Below are 24,410 nucleotides of genomic sequence, written 5' to 3' on the forward strand. Positions count from 1 at the left end.
CATAAGTATGGTTTATTATAACTCGAATACGTTGTACATCGGAAGCTACCTGTGCATATTTGCAATCTGTACATCTTTGGTGAAGTATCTATGCAAATCTTTTGTCCTTTTTCTTAAATAATTTATTTTATTTTTGTTGTTGTTATTGAGAATATACACAGTAAAACATACACCAATTCAACATTTCTGTATGTTCAATTCAGTGACATTGATAGCATTCTTCAAATTGTGCAACCGTTCTCATTTTCCTTTTGAGTTGTTTCTCACATTAGCATAAACTCACCACCCCCTAAGGTTTTTATCTAATCTTTCAAGTTGCTGTCGTCAGTTTGTCTCCATATAGATAGGTCTTAAAAGTGTACAGTGTTCAAGGCTGACATTCTTTATTAAGTACACTTTGTTTGGTTTTAAGAAGGCTTCAGTGGATATTTTTGGTTTAAGGTTTAAAGATTATCTCAGGGCAACAGTTTTGGGGATTCATCTAGCCTCTGTCCTGTCTGAAATTCATTAGAATTTGAAAATCTGTTCTACATTTCCCCCCTTTTGACCAGGATTCTTTTTATAGAATCTTTGATCAAAATGTTCAGTAATGGTAGCCAGACACCATCCAGTTCTTCTGGTCTCATGGCAAAGGAGGCAGTTGTTCATGGAGGCAATTAGCCACACATTCCATATCCTCCTATTCCTGACTCCCCTTATTCCTCTGTTTCTCTAGGCAAATAGAGACCAGTTGCTGTACCTTGGATGGCCTCTTGCAAGCCTTTAAGACCCCAGGCACTTAAGCAGTAAGTTCTTTTAAGAACTATCTATACGGGATCAAATTGACAACGGCAACTCAAAAGATTAGATAGGAACCTTATGGGGCAATGAATTTATGTTATTGGGGAGGAACAACTCAGAAAAGGAGGATGAAAATGGTTGCACAGCTCAAAGAATGTAATCAGTGTCGCTAAATGGTACATGTAGAAACTGTTGAATTGGTGTATTTTTTTGCTGTGTATATTCTCAACAACAACAACAAAATTAAAAAAAAAAACAAAAAAAGAGACCCCAGGCACTATGCAATGAATTAGAAGGTAGAACAGAGTACAAAACACATTATTAGGCCAGTTATCCCATGAAGCCATGACCCTAAACCTCCAAACCAAGGAACCAAATCCCTTGAGGTGTTTGGTTGTACGTAAGCAGCCTCAGAGCTACTCTTTTTTGTGTGTATGTAAAATATCTATCACACAGCTTTTACCAGTTCACCTTTTTTCAGGTACACAACTTATTGACAGCAATTACAGTAATTGACTGTGCAGCCCTACCCTTAATCGCTGAGATTTCTCCGTAACTGTAAACTGAAACTCAGCACTCCACAAGAATAACCCCCCCACCCCTCCCCCTCCTCACCACTGGTAACCACTAATAAACTTGAATCTCTATACATTTGCCTGATCTTGTCTTTTTATGTAAGTGAGGTCATACTATACATGTTCTTTTGTGACTGGCTTATTTCACTCAGCATAATGTCTTCAAGTTCTATCCATGTTGTAGCATGTATCAAGACTTCATTTCTCTTACTGGTTGAGTAGTATACCATTGTATGTATGTACGTACCACATTTTTTTTTATCCATTCATACACTGATGAGCATTTAGGTTGTTTCCACCTTTTGGGTATTGTGAATAGTGCTGCATTGAACACTGGTGTACAAGTCTCTTTTTGAGTCTCTGCTTTCAAGCCTTTTGGGTATATACCTAGGAGTGGAATTGGTGGGTCATAGAGTAGTTCTGCTATTAGTTTTTTGAGGAACTGCTACACTGTTTTCCACAATGGCTGTACCATTTGTCATTCCCATCAGCACTGAATAAGTGTTCCAATTTCCCCATATCCTCACCAACATTCCTTATTTTCTGTTTTTTGTTTTAATCTTAGCCATCCTAGTGGGAATGAAATGGTGTCCCGTTGTGGTTTTGATTTGCATCTCTCTGATGGCTAATGACATTGAGCATTTTTTTGTGTGTGTTTGGTCACCATTTGAATGTCCTCTTTGGTAAAATGTCTGTTCAAGTCCTTTTCTATTTTATGATTGGGTTATTTGTCTTTTTGTTGTTGTTGTAGTTTTATGTCTATTTTGTTGTTGTCCAAGTTTTATGTCTGTTAGATTCTTATTGGATATATGATTTTCGAAGATTTTCTACCAGTCAGTAGCTTGTCTTTTCACTTTTTAGTTAAAGTCTTTTGATGAACAAAAGTTTTTAATTTTTTTGAGGTTCTATTTATTTATTTTGTCTCCTGTTTATGCTTTTGTTATTATATTATATAATCCATTATTAAAAGCTAGACCCAACAGCCTTGCTCCTGCATTTTCTTCTAAGAATTTTATGGCTTTAGTTTTCACATTTAGGTCCTTAATTCATTTTAAATTTGTTTTTGTGTATGGCATGAGGCATGGGTCCTGTTTCCTTTTTCTGCATGTGGTGATCCAATTTTGCTAACACCATTTATTGAAGGGACTTTTCTTTCCCCATTGAATGGACTTAGCACACTTAGACGTGTGGGTTTATTTCTGGACTCTATTCTGTTCTGTTGATACCAGTACCAGGCTTTTTGATTACTGTTGCTGTATATAAAATGTTTTAAGATCAAGAATTGTTAGTCCTTCTACTTTGTTCTTCTTTTTCAACATTGCTTTAGCTGTTTGGGGCCTCTTTACATTCCATACAAAGTTCAGGATTGGTTTTTTCATTTCTGTAAAGAAGGCTGTTGAAATTTGGTTGGGATTATGTCGAATCTATAGATCGCTTTGAGTAGTATTGACATCTTAACAATATTAAGTCTTTCAGTCTGTGAACACGTAGCATCTTTGCATTTATTTAAATCTTCTTTTATCTCTTTCAGCAGCGTTTTATAATTTTCATCATGTATGTCCTTCACATCCCGGTTAAATTTATTCTTAAGTATTTTATTCTCTTAGATGCTATTGTAAATGGAATCATTTCCTTAATTTCCCTTTTAGATTGCTCATTGCTGCTGTATAGAAACCCATGTGATTTTTATCTGTTGACCTTGTACCCTTTAACTTTGCTAAATTTCTTTATTAACTCTAGAAGCTTTCTTGTAGATTCTTTGGGATTTATGTGTAAAAAAAATATATATATATACACATATATATAGGATCGTGTCATCTGTGAATAGAGATAATTTTATTTCTTCTTTTCCAATCTGGATGCCTTTTAATTCTTTTTCTTGTCTTACTGCTTTGGCTGTTGTTGTTGTTTTCGTGGGCTGTTGAGTTGATTCCAACCCATAGCGACCCTATAGGACAGAGTAGAACTGTCCCATAGGGTTTCCAAGGCTGTAATCTTTACAGATGAAAACTGCCACACCTTTTTCCCCCAGAGCTGGTGGGTTCAAACCACCAACGCTTTGGTTAGTAGCTAAGCACTTGACTACTGTGCCACTAGGGCTTCTATATTGCTCTGGCTAGGACTTCTAATACAATATTGAATAGAAGTAGTGAGAGCGGGCGCCCTTATCTTGTTCCCGATTTCAAGGGGGAAGCTCTCAGTTTTTCCCCATTGTTGGCTATTGGCTTTTCACATATGCCCTGAATCATATTGAGGAATTTCCCTCATAATCCAATCTTCTTGAATGTTTTTGTCAAGAAAGCGTGTTGGATTTTATCAAATGGTTTCTGCATTGAAATCTAATTTTGTCACAGAAGTCCTCTAACTTCAGGAGGGGGAATGAGAATCACCATTAGTCCAAAGCTGATTCCTATGAGTTGGAGGTCATATATACCTCCACTCTCCAACATTTTTATCAATTCTGACACCAGCCGTCCACCCCAATAGTATTCTCTACTTCTCTGGTGGGTTCGATAATAATTGCAGTAGCCACACAGAACTCACAGACCGTACTCAGGATTATGCAGTTTATTAGGGAAGTAACAGGTTACAACTTTAGATCAGGATACAGTTTGTCAATCAGGACAACTTCCAACCAAGACAACTTTCAGCTGTATCTTGGCTGTGCCTGAAGGCTGGGCCCTGCTTGGACCTCTGCTGTGGGCCACTCTGGGACTTGGCATCTGCCACCAGGCCTCGCTCAGGCAAGTGCTATAGATCTTTTGGCTCTGCCATTAAGTGACTGGAGGCACCCCACTCTGCCAGCAAGCCCCCTGCCTGAAGTTGCTCAATTCTCTTGTTCCTTGGGCCAGGAAGCCCCCTGCAGCCACCTTGCTCTGTGGGCCAGTAAGCCCACTGCAGCCATCTCACACCATTCTCTTGTTTCTCACCATTCATGCCATCTTATGCCTTCTCTAGCCATCTCATGCCTCCTCTAGCCATCTCACACTGTCTCATGCCATCTTGCACCATCTCATGCCATCTCCAGTGTTGTAACTCTCTCTGTCTCCTAGGTTATCTTAGGCTGCAGCCTCTAGGGAAACAAAAGCAGTAAAGCATATAAGTATATATATAGAGAGAGATTTATACTCAAGGAAATGGCTGACGTGGTTGTAGAGGCTGGAATGTCCCAAGCCCATGGATCAGGTTGGAGGCTTCTCCTGGTTCGTGTAGCCATAGGCGCTGATGAACCCAAGATCTGCAGGCAATATGACAGGTAAGCTGCTAGCTCAAGTCCCAAGAATTGGAGGTCAGATGAACAGCAGCCAGCTGCAAGCCTTACCAGAATGTCCACCTGTGTTGGATGCAGGCCGTACCCCCAAGGGAACTCCCTTTCAACTGAATGGCTACTCACAGCGGATCCCATCATGGATTTGGATCACATTATATCAAATATCATGATGGAAGATATCACATCATTATACACTGCCAAACTACATCATAACCGCCAAACCACCGAGAATCATCGCCCAGCCAAGTTGACACAGAACCTTAGTGACCACATAGGTCTAGAAGGTTCTTAGTGCAGGAACCCCAGATCCAAAAGATGCTTTGCTCTTTGGTCAGTCTCTCTGTGGGATTGGATCTTTTATAAGCCTACTCATCCCACAAAGACCACAACCTGACCAATCCCCCATATAGGCCACAGTCACCTAATTTGCATGATAAACAGTCCAATCTCTGCAGGGGTTTTACGTACCTTATTTGCATAGTAAACCATCCAAACCCTTTGCAAAACTGTGGCCTATCAAATCGTCTTGGCAGAGCTACAAACCAAGGGCCAGAAAGGCCATATATAAAGAGAAATGCATTGCACTACATACATCTATGGAGATGATCATGTGGTTCTTTTCCTTTGTTCCGTTGATGTGTTGTATTACGTTGATTGATTTTCTAATGTTGAATCATGCCTGCTTTCCTGAAATAAATTCCACTTGGTCATGGTGCAGGACTCAACATGCTGCTGGGTTCTGTTTGCTAGTATTTTGTCGAGGATTTTTGCATCTGTATTCATAAGGGATATTGGCCTCTAGTTTTCTTTCTTGTGGTGTCTGTCTTGTTTTGGTATCAGGGTTATGTTTGTGTCGTACAATAAATTAGGGAGTATTCATTTCTTCTCTATGTTTTGGAAGAGTTTCAACAGGATTGGTGTCAGTTCTTCTCTAAATTTTTGGTAGAATTCCACAGTGAAGGCATCTAGTCCAGAATGTTTTTTGTTTTTGTTGGGAGGTTTTTGATCACTGATTCTTTTCACTTGCTATGGGTCTGTTGAGATTTTCTTTTGCACATTTTTTACTGGCTTATTTGGTTTCTTTTTGTTGAGTTTTGACAGTTCTTTATATCATGTGAATATAAGCTTTGTATTAGATAAGTGTTTTGCAGATATTTTATTCTAGTTTCTAGCTCCCCCATATGTCTGTCAGTTTGTCGTACTGTGGGGGCTTGGATGTTGCTGTGATGCTGGGAGCTATGCCACTAGTATTCAAAGACCAGCAGCGTCACCCATGGCGGACAGGTTTCAGCTGAGCTTCCAGACTAAAACAGACTAGGAAGAAGGACCTGGCAGTTTACTTCTGAAAAGAATCAGCCAGTGAAAACCCTGTGAATAGTAGTGGAACACTGTCTGATACAGTTCCGGAAGATGAGCCCCTCAGGTTGGGAGGCACTCAAAATCTGACTGGGGAAGAGCTGCTTCCTCAAAGTAGAAAAAAAAAAAAGTTGCCCTTAATGATGTGGATGGAGTCAAGCTTCAGGACTTTCATTTGCTGATGTGACATGACTCAAAATGAGAAGAAACAGCTGCAAACATCCGTTAATAATTGGAACATGGAATGTATGAAGTATGAATCTAGGAAAATTGGAAATCGTGAAAAATGAGATGGAACACATAAAGATCGATATCCTAGCCATTAGTGAGCTGAAATGGACTGGTATTGGCCATTTTGAACTGGACAATCATATGATCTACTGTGCTGGGAACAACAACTTGAAGAGGAATGGCATTGCATTCATCATCAAAAAGAACATTTCGGGATCTATCCTGAAGTACAGTGCTGCCAGTGATAGGATAATATCCATATGCCTAGGAGGAAGACCAGTTAATATAACTATTCAAATTTACGCACCAACCACTAAGGCCAAAGATGAAGAAATTGGAGATTTTTACCAACTTCTGCAGTTTGAAATTGATCGAACATGCAACCAGGATGCACTGATACTGACTACTGATTGGAACGCAAAAGTTGGAAACAAAGAAGAAGGATCACTAGTTGGAAAATATGGCCTTAGTGATAGAAACAGTGCCAGAGATGGCATGACTGAATTTTGCGAGACCAATGACTTCTTCATTGCAAATATAATTTTTCACCAATATAAACAGCAACTGTACACATGGACCTCACCAGATAGAATACACAGGAATGAAATCGACTACACCTGTGGAAAGAGACAATGGAAAAGCTCAATATCATCAGTCAGAATAAGGCCAGGGGCAGACTGTGGATTAGACCATCAATTACTCATAGGCAAGTTCGAATTATAACTGAAGAAAATTAGAACAAGTCCATGAGAGCCAAAGTATGACCTTAACTATATCCCACCTGAATTTAGAGACCATCTCAAGAATAGATTTGATGCATTGAACACAAATGACTGAAGACCAGACGAGTTGTGGAATGACATCAAGGATATCATACATGAAGAAAGCAAGAGGTCATTAAAAAGACAGGAAAGAAAGAAAAGACCAAAATAGGTGTCAAAAGAGACTCTGAAACTTGCTGTTGAAAGTCAGGTAGCTAAAAGAAGAGGAAAAAAAATTGAAGTAAAAGAGCTGAACAGAAGATTTCAAAGGGTGGCTCAAGAAGACAAAGTAAAGTATTATGATGACATGTGCAAAGAGCTGGAGATAGAAAACCACAATGAAAGAACACGCTCAGCATTTCTCAAGCTGAAATAACTGGAGAAAAAATTCGAGCCTCAAGTTGCAGTACTGAAGGATTCTGTGGGGAAAATATTACACGACACAGGAAGCATCAAAAGAAAATGGAAGGAATACACAGAATCACTATACCAAAAAGAATGATCTCTATTTCAGGAGATAATATATGATCAGGAACTGATGGTACTGAAGGAAGAAGTCCAATCTGCACTGAAGGCATTGGAGAAAAACGAGGCTCTGGAATTGATGGAATACCATTTGAGATATTTCAACAAACGGATGCAGCACTGAAGTGCTCACTCCTCTATGCCAAGAAATATGGAAGACAGCTACCTGGCTAACTGACTGGAAAAGATCCATCATTTATGCCTATTCCCAAGAAAGGTGATCCAACTGAATGTGGAAATTATTGAACAATATCACTAATATCACATGCAAAAAAAAATTTTGCTGAAGATCATCCAAAAGCGGCTGCAACAGTATATTGACAGGGAACTGCCAGAAATTCAAGCAGGATTTAGAAGAGGATGTGGAACTTGGGATACCACTGCTGATGTCAGATGGATCCTGGCTGAAGGCAGAGAATACCAGAAGGATGTTTACCTGTGTTTTATTGACTATGCTAAGGCATTTGACTATGTGGATCATACCAAATTATGGATAACACTGGGAAAAATGGGAATTCCAGAACACTTAAGTATAATTTTTTTTTTTTAAGTATGCTCGTGAGAAATCTGTACATGGATCAAGAGGCAGTTGTTCAAACAGAACAAAATGGAGGATGACTATATAATTGCACAACTGCCAAAAAACATCATTATATAACTTCCAAACCACTGAGAATCATGTCGCACCCAAGTTGACACATAACCTTAACCATCACAGACAGCGTTACTCTTACCACACACCTTGGCATTCGTTACTGCAAGACGATGTCGTTAATGCACAAAATAGTCGGATAGTAGATTTTTTACTATTGTCGTAAATGCAAAAGGTCAGATAACAAGAAGTCAATAAGTGAGGAGTAGGTGTATCTGTACCTTGTACAAGGTACAGGTCAAGGTTTGTATACAGTTGTTGAGAAGGCTATCTTTTCTCCACTTAATTACCTTTGCAACTGTTAAAAATCAGGATGGGGTCTATCTCTGAACTCTGTTTTATTTCTGTGGTGTATATGTCTATCCTTTCATGAATATTACATTGTCTTGATTACTGTAGCCTTATAGAATGTCTTAAAATCAGATAGTGTAAGTCCTCCTTTTATTTTTCTAAATTGTTTTGACTGTTCCATTTCCTTTGCATTTCCCTACAAGTTTTAGCATCAGCTTGTTGATCTGTATAAAAATTTGCTGGGACTTTGACTGGGATTGTTTTAGGGCAAACTGACATCTTAACAATGTTGACTCCAAGTCTGTGAACATGGTCTCTCTACCCATTTATTTAGATCTGTTTTGATTACTTTCATCGGTGTTTTGTAGCTTTCAGCATATAAATCTTGTTTTTATTTTGTGAAATTTTTTAAGAAGTATTTTATATGTTTTATGCTATTATATATAAATGATAAAAAATATATAAATGATACTAATTTTTAAATTTCAATTTCCAAATGTTCACTGCAAGTTTATAGAAAAATGGTTGTGACTTTGCTGAGCTCATTTATAATTTCTAGGAGTGTTTTTAACAATTATTTGAGATTTTTTACATAGACAATCACATTATGGGTGAATGGAGACAGTTTTATTTCCTCATTTCTAATGTGTATGCTCTTTATTTCTTTTTATTGCCTTAGCCCACAGATTAAAGCCACAGTACTTTAGAAACACAGTACCTTAGTACCATAATCCCGTGTAGGACAGGAATAACGGGAGAAGATGTATTTGTTTTTTTCCCAAGCTTAAGAAGAAAACATTTTGTCTGTCACAACTAAGTACTAAGTTAGCTATAGCTTTCTTGTAGATGTCCTTTGGTTCAGGAAGTTCCCTTCTATCTTTAGTTTTCTGAGGGTTACTATCAGGAATGATGTTGAGTTTTGTCAAAAATTTTTTGCGTCTATTGAGGTAACTAACATTTTTATTCATTATTTTGTAGATATGGTGGATTATATTAACTGATTTTTGAATGTTAAACAGGCCTTGCTTTCCCAGAATAAGCTCCACTCAGTCATGTTGTATTCTGTTTTTAATATATTGCTGGATTTGACTTACTAATAGTTTGTTGAGGATTTTTTCTTCTAGGTTCATGATGGATATTGGTCTCTAGTTTTTTGTCATTGTAATATGTTTGTCTGTACTTGGTGTCAGGATGATGCCTTATAAAATGAGTTCAGAAGTATTTTTTTCTCTTCTATTTTTTCTGGAAGCTTTTGTGTAGAACTGGTAATTATCTTCTACTTACATGTTTGGTAGAAATCACTAGTTAAGCCACCTGGACCTGTAGTTTTTTGGTTGGTTTGATTGCCAGAAGATTTTAAACTATGAATTCACTTTCTTTATTAGATATAAGACTCTTTAGGCTAACTGTCCTGGTGGCGCATTGGTTAAGTGTTAAGTGCTGCTAACCAAAAGGTTGGCAGTTTGAATCCTCCAGCTGCTCCTTGGAAACCCTATGGGACAGTTCTACTCCATCCTATAGAATCACTATGAGTCAGAATTAACTCAACAGCGATGGATTTGGTTTTGTTAGGTTAGTTTTGGAGAGAATAAGCTTTGAAAATTTGTGTTTTCAAAGAGACGATCGATTTCATGTAAGTTGTGGAATTTACAGGTCTAAAGTTTCTAATATTTTTTATTATCTTTTTAAAATTGATATCTGTATTAATGTCTCTTCTTTCATCCTTATGTCAGTAATTTGTGTCTTCCCTTTTATTTTCCTGTTCAGTCAGGCTAGAACTCAGTTGTACTGTGATTTTTAAAAATTATTTTTCTTTTTTATTAATTACTATTTTAATCTTTATTAGTTTCTTTCTTCTACTGGCTTTCATTTAATTTGCTCTTCTCTTTCTAGTTTCTTAAGGTAGAAACTTATATTACTGACTTGACACTTTCCTTCTTTTCAAGTGTAAGCATTTAATGCTATAAATTTCCCTCTGAGTACTGCTTTAGCTGCATCTCATAAACTTTGTTATGCTTTGTTTTCATTTTCAATTAAGAATATTTTCTGTATTCCCTATGACTTCCTCTTTGACCCAGATATACTTTAGGCCTATGTTGTTTAATTTCCATATACTTGGTAATATTTCAGATATCTTTCTGTATTGATTACTAGTTTAGTTTTGTTATGGTCAGATAACACACTTTGTATGAACACACAATGTTAAAATTCTTTTCATTGTGTTGAGGTTTGTTTCTAGCCCAGAATATAGTTCATTTTAGTGGACGTTCCCTGTACATTTGAAAAGAATGTGTGTTTCTGTTGTTGTTGAGTATATGGCTTCACTATATCGGTTAGGTCAAATTGGTTAATAGTGTTGTTCAGGTCTTCTGTACTTGTACTGATTTTTGTCTACTTATTTTAATGATTACTAAGAGAGGAGTAATGAAGTCTCCAATGGTAATTATGGATTTGTCTTTTTCCTTTCAGTTCTATCACTTTTGCTTCATTTATTTTGAAGTTCTCTTGGTAAGTGCATACACATTTAGGATTCTTACATCTTGTTGAATTTTGACTTCTTTTTCAGCATGTAATATCTTTCTTTACTATTGGAAATATTCTTGGCTCTAGAAGTAATGGAGCTTGTTCAGTGATTGCCCCTCCCCCAGCTGATTGAGACCTCAAATAGTCTAGGTCCAGGATCTTTCCTGTCTCTCTTTCAGGGGTCCAACAACCCATTGCCATCGAGTTGATACCGACTCATAGTGACCCTCTAGGACAGAGTAGAACTGCCCCCGTAGAGTTTCCAAGGAGCGCCTGGTGGATTCGAATTGCCAACCCTTTGGTTAGTAGCTGTAGCACTTAACCACTATGCCACCAGGGTTTCCTTGGATTTTTATTCTCTTACCCTTCCTCAGATACAGTGGGTCTTTAATCTGTGCCCCAGGAATGGCAGGTTTTATTGCCTAGTCCCCAGCAATTTGAGTCTTTTGTTCTTTTGCTGAAGAAGTAACTGAGAGAGGCACTGTGCTTTTCCAAGAACAGTGTCTGCTCCCCTCCTCCAGGCCTGCACCACTGAGGATAACTTTCTCTGGTCCCAAGTTCTAGATTTTTTTTTCCCTGGACACTCAGTGAAGTCTTTAGAGAAGAATGTGTGAACTCCCTTGTGTCTGCAGCTCCCAGAGGTTCCATTCTCTCATGCTATCCCACACTTGGTCTATAGCAATTCACTGAAAATTTTAGCTGAATTCTGCTTACCCACCTGTATAGAGGCTTCATCTTCTTTCACTGCCTCAGTTCTCTGATAGAATCAAGAAAAGTTATAATTTTACAATTTTTGCAGCTTTTTCTTACTGTTGGTGCATGAGTGATATTCTTTCCAGTGCTCTATATTCTAGGTAGAAGCTGGAAGTCTTGTGATTCATTTTTATTTTACAGAAGTATCCGTCCATGATAGGTTAGAAATTTCATACAAAATAACAACAACAACAAAATTGCTTCCTCACTACAGCTTGTTTGAGAAGTGCTGGTCTATACCTTCCTGAACTGATCTATATTTTCCTCCTGGGTTTGTTACCTAGCTTTTTGTTATTAGCTCTAAATTTACATCTTTCATACCAAAAGTCCTAGTATGGTAAATTTTGGTGACTAAATCTATAGTATCCCTTTTTGACTCTATAATTTTAATCATATCTTTTTTTTTTTTTTTGAGTTTCAGTTTAGTTTGGGTTTAGTCAGAGGGCCTTGACTTTTCATTTATTGAACTGAGAAAGGCGAGGAGGCTTTTGACTATTCTCATATAATAGCCTTCCTAGCTACGCCTAGGATGACTTTTGGGTCCTCTTTAGAGCTTCTCTAGCAATTTTATAAGGTAGAAGACACAAGAAGGTAAAATATGGTTCAATGTAGAAAAGAAGCCTCTAACAATCAGAGCTCTATTGAAAGGTAATGAGTTTCCCATCAGGAGAAGTACTTGAAGTTGCTTGTGGGAGAGGTTCCCACATCATGCAGTGTCAGACTACTTGACCTTGAATGTTCTCCTGACTCTGAGGTTCTTTGTTCTCTAACAGTAGTTTAGCATGTAGCACTGCTGAGGCATTTCCTGCGGCGGAGGTGTGTACAAAGGTCTTAAACAAGAGCAGCATAACACAGCCTATTTGTTCTTACACATTATGTGAGATTGGCAAACACTTTTCAGTACTTTTGGTTGTGATAACACATTGGAATAATGTATTAGTAACTTCAGGCCCATTTCCTGGGCTGTACTAGGTAGTTTGTGTCTGTCTTCTGATTGGCCATGTGTTTTCTCTCAGTTCTAGCTACCTCAATATGTTGTAGACTGGTGTTTGCCCTTAACCAAAAGCTATAAAAAATGGAAAAGTCACCCCAAACTCTTCCCTTTCTCCAAATACTAAATTTCTTCCAAGAAAGACTTTCTTTTCTTTCATTCTTTTTTTTTTTTTTAAGTATATTTGTTTTATGTCCGTCTCATCACCAGATTGCAGGTTGTATGAGGGCACGGACAATGTCTCTTGTACCCTCCATGGAATCCCCAGGAAATTGCACTAGACTTGGCTGTGCTGCCCATTTGTCACCTCTTCTCTTTTTTGCCTTCTTTACCTCCCTCTGTGACTTGGCTCCATTGCCCTCTTGCCTCTGGTTGAGTTTAGATAATGAGATAATTTTGGATAATTTGCTCTAGCTATTTTCTACTCCTGGAAGACTCTTCTCTCACATACACATTTGACTAAGTCCCTCACCTTCCCTAGGTCTTTGCTAAAACCTTACCTTTTCAATGAGGCTTACCTGAATCACTCTATAAACTGCCCTCCACCAATGTCACCCCAGAAGTCAAGTTCCCCTTTACCCTGCTCAAGTTTTCCTTTTTTCACAACACTTACTACTTTTTAACAAACTACATTTAACTCACTTAATATGCTTGTTATTTCTCATCTGTCTCCCCCTGCTAGAATTTAAGCTCCATAAAGTCAAGGATTTTTGTTTCTTTTTTTTTTCACTGATATTCAAACTTCTAGAACAATGTCGAGATGATAGTAAGTACCTGTAGTGGACTGAATAGTGACCTCAAAAAAGATATGTCCCCCTCAAGCCTGTGATTATGACCTTTTTTTTGTTGTTGTTGAAAAGGGATTTTTACAGATTATAGTTAAGCTAAGTATCTCATGGTAAAATCATCCTGGATTAGGGTGGTCCCTAAATCCCATGAAAAGTTCTTAGAAAAGAATGGGAAACAGACCCAGATACACAGGGAAGAAGGCCTTGAGAAGATGGAGGGAGAGATTATAGTTACACTGTCACAAGCCAAGGAATTTCTAGAGCCATCAGAAGTTGGAAAAGGCAAGGGAAGATTTTCCCCTAGAGCCTTTGAAGGGAGTGTGTCCCTGCTGACACCTTGATTTCAGATTTCTGGTCCTCAGAACTGTGAGAGAATAAATTTCCATTGCTTTTAGCCACCAAGGCTGTGATAATTTGTTATGGCAGCCGTAGGCAACTACTACAGTGCCCAATAAGCATTGGTTGAATAAATACATGAGTGAATGAATGCAAGTCTTGTTAACACTGATGTAAACTTCCATTTGAAATAATTCTGCTTTCAATAGTTACCAGCACCCGTGAGTTCATGTGAATAAATCTGGCAGTTAAGAGGTATTTGAATTTTGTGTATAATATCTTTTGCAGTAGAAACCTAAGCTTCCTGAATATTTTCATCCAATCCACTTAAAAGCTTAAGTTCTTACCTAACCCCCAAATAATTGCTTTCACCATAAAACCTTCACTAGCATATCAAGAACTAATTCACAAATGATTTGCTCTTCAGGCAGTGTATGTAAGCCCTTATTGGTCTCTAGGCATAAAACATCCCTGTGTTATTTCCCCATTTCCATCCTGAGTCCCTCCTGCTGTATTTAAGCTGATTCTCTATTATTGTGTCTTTGGTGGAGCCAGTCACAAGCATCCATGTAATCACCTTTCTTATGCCTGACAAGGGTTATTTAGTCTCCCCCAGGCCCACTCTTGGTGTGTACTGGGCTTGTGATGCAGTGTGGTACTAACCATCAGTTCCTTGTAGGAGATGAAAGGTAAATCAAATTGAAAACACCCTTCCTGTGTAGTGCATCTTCCAAATGTCCTCAGGACTCTATTACATCTTCTGGAGGCTGCCAGATTCTCAGCGGGACAAGAGGAAGCTGGAGCAGCATCTCGGTAGCGACAGAAGGTGCCATTAGCGGAAATACATCATCTACCAGTGATGTTAGAAATAGCAGAGTCCTGGTCACGTCCATTCTTTTGCCAGAGTGAGGAGGGAGTCCTCAGAGGCAGAGGCTGCTGGTAACAGAGTCTCCATCATTATAAAACATACCCCTGGAGTCCCAGAGCAGCTATTTCTGCCCAGATGCAGTGAGAGCATCAGAGAGCTTATTTCAGGCATTGATCTTTCACAAGAGCCTCACTGCCTCCCAATTCCAAACCTTCTCTGGCGAGGCGGTTGGGGTAGGGGCCAGCATGTAGCTAATCAGTGCCCTTGGTTTGGGCTGGAGCAGCTCCTCCAGGGTTGCTCATTAGACCTCTTTCCAAAGAAAACCTATGAGGTTAGAGCAGTGATTCTCCAACTTTAGTGAGTAGGGTTAGTTAAGTTTTCTGGACCCCACCCCCAGAGCTTCTGATACATTAGGCCTGGAGTGAGCCTGGGAATTTACGTTTCTAATAAATTCACAGGTGAAGCTAATGCTGCTGTTCCAGGGACCAAACTTGTAGAGAGATATTCTTGTACCTCCTGTCCCGCCCAGCCATGACCATGGTCTCTAGACTCAAGACATTGAGCCTGTTTGGGTAAGCCCAGGGCCTGATTTTCACTGCTCATCTTTGCTGGTTATCTCCATCATCCCCATGTAGGGAAGCCTTCCTCCATGGCTCTAGCTCTTAATGGTCTCTGTTAACACTGTTGCCTTCCCTTGATTTTCAGTCCTAGTGGTGGTAACAGCTTTTCCCTCCTGCTAGTCTCTGGGTGTCTCAACATGCTTAACTGATTTCTTTGACACTGGTTTTTAAATAGTCCTTTCTTTAAAGTTTCTTCATTTGAACCACTTGAGTTGAATTCTGGTTCCTGCTGGAACCCTGTCCTGGGATGTTTCTCTCCTCAGGGGAAAAGGATCTTTGCTAGGCAGAGACTGAGCCAGAATCATTAAGCCTTTATCCTGAGAGCAGTCTTGTCACCCACAGTATAAGGTAGAATTACTGCTGAGGCTAAAAGAAATTGGAGAAGTAAGAAATTTATAGCAAATGGAAATATGGCAGCTTCATCCCTGCTTATTTCAAGCTTGGGGGAAATACCAGCCTCCTCTAAATGTCTCATCACTAGATACTGGAAAGGGAGAGGCCTTGCTTGCAGCCTGGAGAGGTGTTTGATCCAACTGACCTATCAGCAAATTTGTCATCAGAAAGTCACTGGGGCACCTACCTTAGGCCCAACCCTGGTGTACCTGTTTCTGTGATGGGACTAAATATTGTCGTTTCTTGAGACAGGATTTTTTCTATATATGAGTGTCTATAATGCAAAGCAACCATTAACCTTCTAATCAGAAAACCAGGAAGAAAACAATAAGCCTGTTGCCATGGAGTTAACCCTGAATCATGGTGACCCTATGTGTGTCAGAGTAGAACTGTGTTCCATAGGATTCTCAGTGGCCAGTTTTTTGGAAGTAGATCACTAGGCCTTTCTTATCAGGTGCCCCTGGGTGGATTCGAACCTCCAACCTGTTGGTTAGCAGCTAAGTGTATCAACCATTTTTGTACCACCCAGGGTGGGGAAGGTACATGTTACATTTGGGTGTGCTTATGTAAGTATGTCTGCACATGCACGCATACCTCCTCTTCACACACATAGTTAGAGAAAAAAAATTAGAAGGAAAAATACCAAAGTGTTAACCATATTTACTTCTAGGTATGGAATTGCAGATGATTTTTTGTTTACTTTATGTATTTCTGTGTTTTCTATTTTTTCTTCTACAAAATATTTTATCATTAGAAAAAGTGTTAAGCACTGGGTTTGATTTTATGGTATCTTAGGCTAGAAGTCCAAATTCAGGGCGCCAGCTCCTGGGAGCATCTTAGCACGGGAACCTCAGGTCCAAAGGATGTGCTGTGTTCCTGGCACTGCTTTCTTGGTCATAGGAGGTCCCCATGTCTCTCTGCTCGCTTCTCTTTTATGTCTCAAAAGAGATTAGTTTTAGACACTATGTAATCTTGTAGACTTCATCGATATAACTGCCACTAATCCATCTTGTTATATCATAGTGATAGGAATTACAGCACATAGGGAAATTAGGTCAGATGATAAAATGGTAGACAGCCATACAATCATACAAGGGAATCATGACCTAGCCAAGTTGACAGATATTTTGGGGGGACACAATTCAATCCATGACATATGGTGTAGGAAATATAGGTCAGTGCTGTGCCCTTTACTTAACACCTATTCAAATCCTACCTAACCTATTACAGCTCAAGTCCTACCTCCTCCAAGAAGCCTTCCTTGACTAACCCCTTGTTTCTAAATCTTGTAAGTACCATTGCCAAATTTTTGTTCTTATTTCAAGTATGTTTGTCTTACTTCTCCATTTGCATTGTAAACTAGGCAAAGATAACAGTGATGCTTTTTACTCTCTCGTTTCCCACAAGGTCAAGTGTAACAGAATAACTTATGGATACATGTTGGTCCTGGGTAGCATATTCTTGAAAAGACAGAAAAGACGTGGAATGTGAAAACCAGACCAAAACACTATCTCCTCTTTCAGACAGCCACAGCTGTTACTGTCCTTGGTGGTAGCCTTCCACAGCTTCTGTCATCCAACTCCAGCTTAATGTCAGTGGTGTAAGAGCTTAGAGCACATCTCCTGAACTCCCTATGGATTGGCTGCTAGACCTGCTTTCTCCTCCTTCCAAAATGCATGAAGTCCCAGGAATATATTTGATGACCTTAACAGTGTCAGTGACAAGGCTTCATGCTTTGTGGGAGTCTTTTAATCTACTGATAAATGAAATGTTCATTCCATCCCCAAGAGAAATCTTCTCTTCCAGGAGTATACAGCAAAATCTATCAAGTCCTCTAAACTAAAGACATAAATAATATTCTACCATCCTCCTATCTAAGGTGAGCCCTTCTACTTATGTGATGGATACCATTAATTCTCTCCCCTTCTAGTGGAAACAGAGTTGTTTTTTCTCTCTATCTTGTCTAACCACCCTGTCCTTTAGTACCCAATTTTTCCCATCTACTTTTGAGAACGCTCAGTTCTCTGCCTTGAAACAACCAACCAACCACTCTACTTGCAGCCTTCTTCAGCCTCTCTTTAGCGTCAAACTATTCCAAAGATTTGCCTATTCCCATGGTCTCCATTTCTTTTGTTGTAATGGTGTTGTTAGTTGCCTCCAAGTCATCTCCAACTAGTGACAACCTTATGTATAACAGAACAAAATGTTGTCTGGTCATGCACCATCTCTATGATTGTTCACGGATCAATGAATCCTTTGTTGCTGCTATTGTTTCAATACATCTCACTGAGGGTTTCCTTCATTTTCATTTGTGCTCTACTTGACCAAACGTGATGCCCTTTTGCAGGGATTGGTCTTTCTTGATGACATGGCCAAAGTAATAAAGTCAAAGTCTTGCCATCCTGACTTCTAAACTGCTTACTCCAGTCTGGATCAGTGTGGTTTTGGGTCCATTATCCTAGCTTCAGCTTGGTTCTCCAGTGACCACCTTGTTGTTAAATCCAGTGGACCTCTTAGTGTGTATCTTACTTAGCCTTTTAGCAGTATTGGAAACTGTTGCTCACCCCTTCGTTTTCAAACATTGCCTTTCTCTGGCTTTTGTGACCCCTGTGGTTTTCCTACTACCTCCCAACCACTCGTGCAGTATGTCTTTACAGGCTCGTCCATGTTTACCCAGCCAATAAATGTTGGAACATGTCAAGGCTCAGTCCTATCCTTTCCTTCTTGGCAGTCTCATCCACATCCATAGTTTCAGCTAACACCTGCATGCACTCATCCTCTTGACACATCTTTAGACTCCTTGTGTCCAGAGCTGGACCTTCCTCAGGGCCCTCTGAGATCTCAGTCAATAGCACCACCATCCCTGCAGGGGTGCACGTCCAAAACATCAGAATTTATCCACACATCCCAAAGTTCAGCCAGTTTCACTTCCTTACCATTTCTCAAGCCTGTCCACTTTCATTCTTCATTATCATCACCCTAGTGCTAACCATTTTACATTTGCAGTGTTTATTTTTTAAATTCTGGACTACTGTAATGGCATCTAAACTTTGCAGTCTACTCTGCTCGCTTCCTGCAGTCATCTTTTCTAAATGCAGACAGATCGGGTTATCCTCTTGCTTAAAACCCTTCACTAGCTTAGCCTTGCTTGTTAGGATAAAGATAGAACTCCCCAACATGGCCTGTGCCACCCTGAAGAGCCGGGCTCTGCTGTCTACTTCCCCAGGTCCATGTCATACTATCAGCATCCCCCATACACACTCTCGCTCTTTTAGTCGCTGTTAGGTGCTATTCTCTATCCCACCATGGGCCTTTACCTATGTTGTCCCTCTGCCTGAAACACTCAGAACTTCTTTCTTATTAACCTACTTAATTTCTTCCTTCTCACCATTGGTTTCTCAGCTGATGTTATCACTTCCCAGGGAAGCCTTCCTTGACCCCCGAGACAGGAGCCAACTAACTACTTGCCATCAGTTGATTCTGACTCCGGGTGACCGTATGTGTGTCAGAGCAGACCTGTGCTCCCTAGGGTTTTCAAAGGCTGACTTTTTTGGAAGTAGATCACCAGGGCTTTCTCGTGAGGCACCCCTGGGTGGACTTGAACTACCCAACCTTTTGGTTAGTTAGCAGCCAAGTGTGTTAACCCTATTTACCACTAAGGGACTCCTGAAAGACAAGCACAGATCCTGCTGTTTTATGGGTCCTAAAATAAATCACCATGCGTCTCTCTCCTTTCTGGCCTTTAATGCCTTTGCCATTTACCAAGGCTTCATGTGTTACTTTGCTTGTCTGCCTCCTTAAATAAGCTCGAAGCTCCTCAGAACAAGGACTGGAACTTTTTTTTTCCTTGGCTCATCATTATATCCGCAGCACCCAGCATAGTGCTTGGACCACAGCAGATACTCAATACATATTTACTGAATGATTAAAAGACTCTGGGGAGGAAAATGAAATCAGTGGAATTAGACAAAAGCAAAACAAAACAAAAATACTTCGTAGGGCAAACCAACCACCGTCCCTAAACATTCAAACCCTAATCCACCAAGTTAGAATCGAGAAAGTTCATTTGAAAGTCATGTTTCAGGCTTCCACTATAAATTATATGCAGTTGTGCAAACATGTCAAAGTTTAGTAAATTGAATTTGTTTAATGTAAACAACTTTTGACCAAAATAATAACACAGCTTTAGAAAAAGACATTAGGCACCCACTTTTGAAGAATTTGTATAATTTAACACACAAGAAAACTTTACTGTAATTATATGCAGACATATACAAAAGATAAATGTTATTTACTTGCTCCAACCTCCATAAAATAAACCTCCAACCATGTTTCAGCTTGCTGCATTAATCCTAATTTAGAAATCACCCCCACCAAAGTAGTGAGGCCTCTGTGGGCTCTCGTCTTTCCCTCATGTCAAAATTAGCCATTTAAATTAGAACCACGTTGGGAGTGTAGGTGACGCCAACGTCGTGGCACCAGTACAGGAAGGCACTTAAAAGTGGCCACCTGAAGTTGATTAAAACCTTACCTGTCAAACCCAGTATGGCTACATTTGAAAATCTTTAATGTAATTAAGAGAAGCACATTATGGGAGGTCAAGTGACTTTCTTTTTGAATTCCACTTCTAATCTGTCGTCAAATGGATGGAAATTGCCAGCTGAGGGAGTTAATGAAAGCTCCATGAGGAAGCTGCGGAAGGGGGAGGAGGTTGGCTGCCCAGAGGAGCTGGCGGCAGGGCTGGGTGGGGGCCCTGTCTCCTTACAGCAGTGAGGAATGGGCCTGGAAACCTACAGAGCACCCTGCCCTGGTCCAGGAGGACTCTGGGTGGGAGGTTCACTCAGCACCTTGCTCTCAGCACGCGGGGGTGTGCAGGATAAGCGTAGATGGGCCTCTGCACAGTTCTCTGCTTATCATTTGGTGAGATCTGTGGCCAGGATGGCGGCAGCAGCCTGGGCAGAGTGGAGCCGGCGCCGGCTCTTGTCACCCTTCACTCAGAGCTGCCAGATTAGCATCAGGGTTCAGCTCGCCTCTTGTGCGCAGATCCCCCAAAGAGCCGGCACTTCCACCAGAGCCTCCAGCTGTCCAGCCTCTGACCTCAGGTCCGTCATGAGGAACGTCCCACAGGTCGGCAGCCTTCAGCACTTTGGCTCTGGTGAAGGCCCAGGAGGCCAGGGTATTGCCCTGGGTTTCCTTCTGGGCGTGTGGGTTCCTGGCCCACTAAACCCATCTCTCATTGCCTTGGGTGTGTCTCGGCTCCAGAGACCCCGTGCCACGTTAATGCCAGAATGCTGCCTTTTGGAGATTAAATTACTTAATGCTTTGCTGTGTATTTTAGCCTGAGGGTGCTGTTGACAGAAGGCAGTGGTTTTTCCCCTCTGGTTGCTGTCTCTTGCTTAGTGTTTTTGCATTGCATTTGTCTACATTAGAAGAGGTATCTGTTTGAGGAAGAGTTACACCCCTCAGAATGTTGCCCCCTTCACTGGAAGCTGACAGGAGAATAAGCAACACTGTGTGTCTTTCACAGGGTATGAAGGTTCCAAGACAGGGGACTTAACGTTCTTAACTCCTGCCTTTCTGCTTCGCCTTCCTCTTCCCAGCTTGGGTATGGGCAGGATCCATCAGGGTGACAGAAGAGTTTAAATCTTCTAGTATGGAAATATCTTCGATACTCCTTGGAAACAACTGGGTGTCTCTCTGTGTGGAATAGTGCTTCTGAGATATTTGGAACAGAATGGATCATCTAGGCCAAGTCTAAATACACAGCCAAGACTCAGACACAAGATTTGCCCCAAAGGAGACTCATCTTGTGGTTCTTCTATCAGGCATCCAAGCTCTCTGTTATTAGACCTCTCTGGTTATCAAGAACAGGGTGCAAAGTTCATAGAGATCAGCATTGTGCCTTCCTCTCTTCGTGTCCCCCCCCCCTTTTTTTTTTGAGGGGATCGAGGCTGGTTTGCAGCACTATTTAAAATGAAGACGCCAAATGAAAAGTTCCTCGTTTTAAGTTGGTGCTTATACAAAGCTGCTTTGTGGTTTTTTTCGGCCTGTCAGACTTGTCAGGCCTAGTAAGAAAAAGTATATTGTTTCCAGCACTTGGATTCCTTTCTCCCTGACATCTGCCACTCTGTAAAGATGATAAATTCCTGCCTCATTAGCCAAGGGTGTGGGATTACAGGCTGACAACACATTAATCACCAGCCTCTGTGGCAGGCTGACTAGCAATAGGCATTGTTAACAAAACTTTTCTAATATGTCACTCTTCTCTATGACAGCCTGTAATCAATCATTGTGATTGACGGCGCTGATAGATTACACTATTTATACTTTGTGTAATGAAAGATAGTGTTTCCACCTACTGTCATTTCTGGGCTGGTGGTGGAGGATCAGTGCATGGAAACAAACAGAACAACAGGGCAAGCCCTCACCCCCAAAATATCCACAGAAAGGCCCCACCTTTCCAACTCCTGGCTTCCACCTTTGGAAGCAAAAGTGGTGGCCTCCTGGCACTTGGGCAATTACTCTGCCACGAGGGGTAGTGGCAGGGGCACCTGGAAGGACACATTTATTTTCAGTCTTCACAGAGAGATCTCTTTGCAAAGGACATGGTCCCGGGTATTCATAGGTCAAGTTAACGCAGGTAGGAGGTTACCCGAGCAACTCCTAACTCTGTCTTCCTTTTCTGTCTTCACCAGCTTACGTGTGTGCAGCTGAGCATTCAGCTCCTCCTCCCCTGCCAGACGAGAGATGATTTAGATGTTGATAAAATATTTGTTCTTTCCTGGCTCTGAAGGCAAATATTATCCTTGTTTCCCATAATCGTACCGAGCTGCAGACGTCAACAGCACCCAGAGCAAGTACAAAACCAATAGTCACAGAGAAGCCCTTTGCAGAGGGCCTTTGCTGGGACTTGCTTTTCCCCCTTGAAGCTCAGAAAACTGCAAACAGGCTAAGAATGAATTAGCTGAGCTGAAATGTGTCCTGGCTCTGATGTACTGAGTATTTTTAGAGGGTCCTTTCAGTCATTTTTATTTTGGTCTGGAAAGAATTCGTAAAGGATACAGGCTATTTTTGACTTGCTGGAAGCTATAATTTCAATAAAGTGGCAAGTAAGGATGATCCTGGACTGGTATCCTGTGTATGTGGGGAGGGGGGGATCTTTTACTGTGGTGGATCTACTTTTCTACTTTCCAGCCACTTGTGCTACAAATACATTTTGTGATGATTTTTTTTAAAAAATGATTGCTTTATTTAATTTTCCTTGTTGTTGATTAAGTGCAAGAAAACACTCATTATCCATTCTCTGAGGCAGGTAGAGAGATTGTTCATATATGTACAATTCCCAGTCTTCCCAGTAAATGTGTGTTTAAGCTCGGGGTCTCTGAATATGTGTGTGCATGGGGGTCAGGGGAGAAGCAAGGAGTTGTCCAGTTGTCCTCCTGCCCCTGGACAGTGTGGCGTTGGTTGGCATCGGACACTGAAAGCCGCCCAGTCAGTTGGCAGTGGGAAAGGAACCTGAGCCCTGCCCCCAGTGAGACTGCTTTAGAGGATGGTGAGGTGGGACGAGGTGCAGGGAGGCAGTGGAGCTAAACTTTAATCTCTCTGTGAAGTTTGAGTGAGCATGGGATGATTAATGAGAGAGCAGACCATCTGATTAAGCCCCTCCGTGTCATAGGACATGATTAGTAGGTGACAGAGACGGTAACAGTATCCAGCCAAACCCTTGTTTCTTTCATGGCTCCGGCTGTTATATGATTAATATCCCCAAGGGCTATCTCAGGGTCAGGCAGGGGAACCTGTCAGAACAGGTGGAAGTGACAAAATGGGCAGAAACTCCTTAGGGGGCATGGGGTGGTGAGGGAGAGAATGGAGGGGGGCAGGGTGTCCAGATGGAGCCGGTGACCTTTCTCTGATCTGAACAGGCACAGAGAGCATCATGGGAATGAAAACGAGGAAGAATCACAAAACTGCAGATGTTTCCCAGGTCCTGAATGCATCAAGTACTGCCAGCTTGGACTTTTGGAAATCTCACTCATGGTTTATGCTCTGAGATGGGTTGGGATGGGGCCACTGTGGACCCTGGGGATGTTAGTGTGGGATGCCCATACGTGTGCCTGTGTAAGCATGTGTCCCTGCAGACAGCCTGGGAAGAGGGCTCACCTCTGCTAGGGGACATAGCACACTTTACATGCAAATCAAACTGGTAGAGCTGGTATTTCTATCCACCACTCTCTGGGGCCAGTACATATAAACTATATTGAATGCTCTATTTAGAAAAGATAATATGCAGAGTTCAATCTCTAATTAAGGTAACCCAGTTTACAGGTGAGAAAACTGAGGCCCAGAGAAAGTAAATGACTTGCCCAGTGAAGTCAGGACTCGAACCCCAGTCATCCTATTCCAGTTTCTTCTAACAAACCCTTGAGGAACCTGTTGATAAGAAGTCTCAGACCTTTATATTAGATGTGAGTTTCCCAGCAAGACTTTGGTCTTTACTTCTGTCCTTCCCTCCTTCCCTTCTTTATTTCCTCCTTCCCTTCCTGGAAGCACTTTGACCACAAGTTGAAAATACCAATTAAAATGGAGTGCCAGTGAGGCCCCTTGGACAAGCAGTCTTTTCAGATATAATCCTTGAGAGAAGATTGTATTCTTATGGCCGCCATTTTGACTGAGAGGTTGATGAAAGTTGCCATTTT

The 24,410-nt window shown here is 40.8% G+C and overlaps 1 protein-coding gene across 12 annotated transcripts in view; it reads left to right on the plus strand.

Annotated features, from left to right (window-relative positions):
- Positions 1-24,410, plus strand: part of LRMDA (leucine rich melanocyte differentiation associated) — a 1,290,642-nt gene that overhangs the window by 778,404 nt on the left and 487,828 nt on the right. Inside the window, exon 6 of one of the 12 annotated variants that reach the window (XM_064269079.1) lies at positions 716-785. The exons of the other annotated variants lie outside the window; for them this stretch is intronic. Coding sequence (XP_064125149.1) covers positions 716-766 — 51 coding nt within the window. The 3' untranslated portion in view covers positions 767-785. The remainder of the gene's footprint in view (positions 1-715; positions 786-24,410) is intronic. 12 annotated transcript variants of the gene reach the window in all.

The sequence above is a fragment of the Loxodonta africana genome, chromosome 16 (genome assembly GCF_030014295.1).
Source record: "Loxodonta africana isolate mLoxAfr1 chromosome 16, mLoxAfr1.hap2, whole genome shotgun sequence".
Lineage (NCBI taxonomy): Eukaryota > Metazoa > Chordata > Mammalia > Proboscidea > Elephantidae > Loxodonta > Loxodonta africana.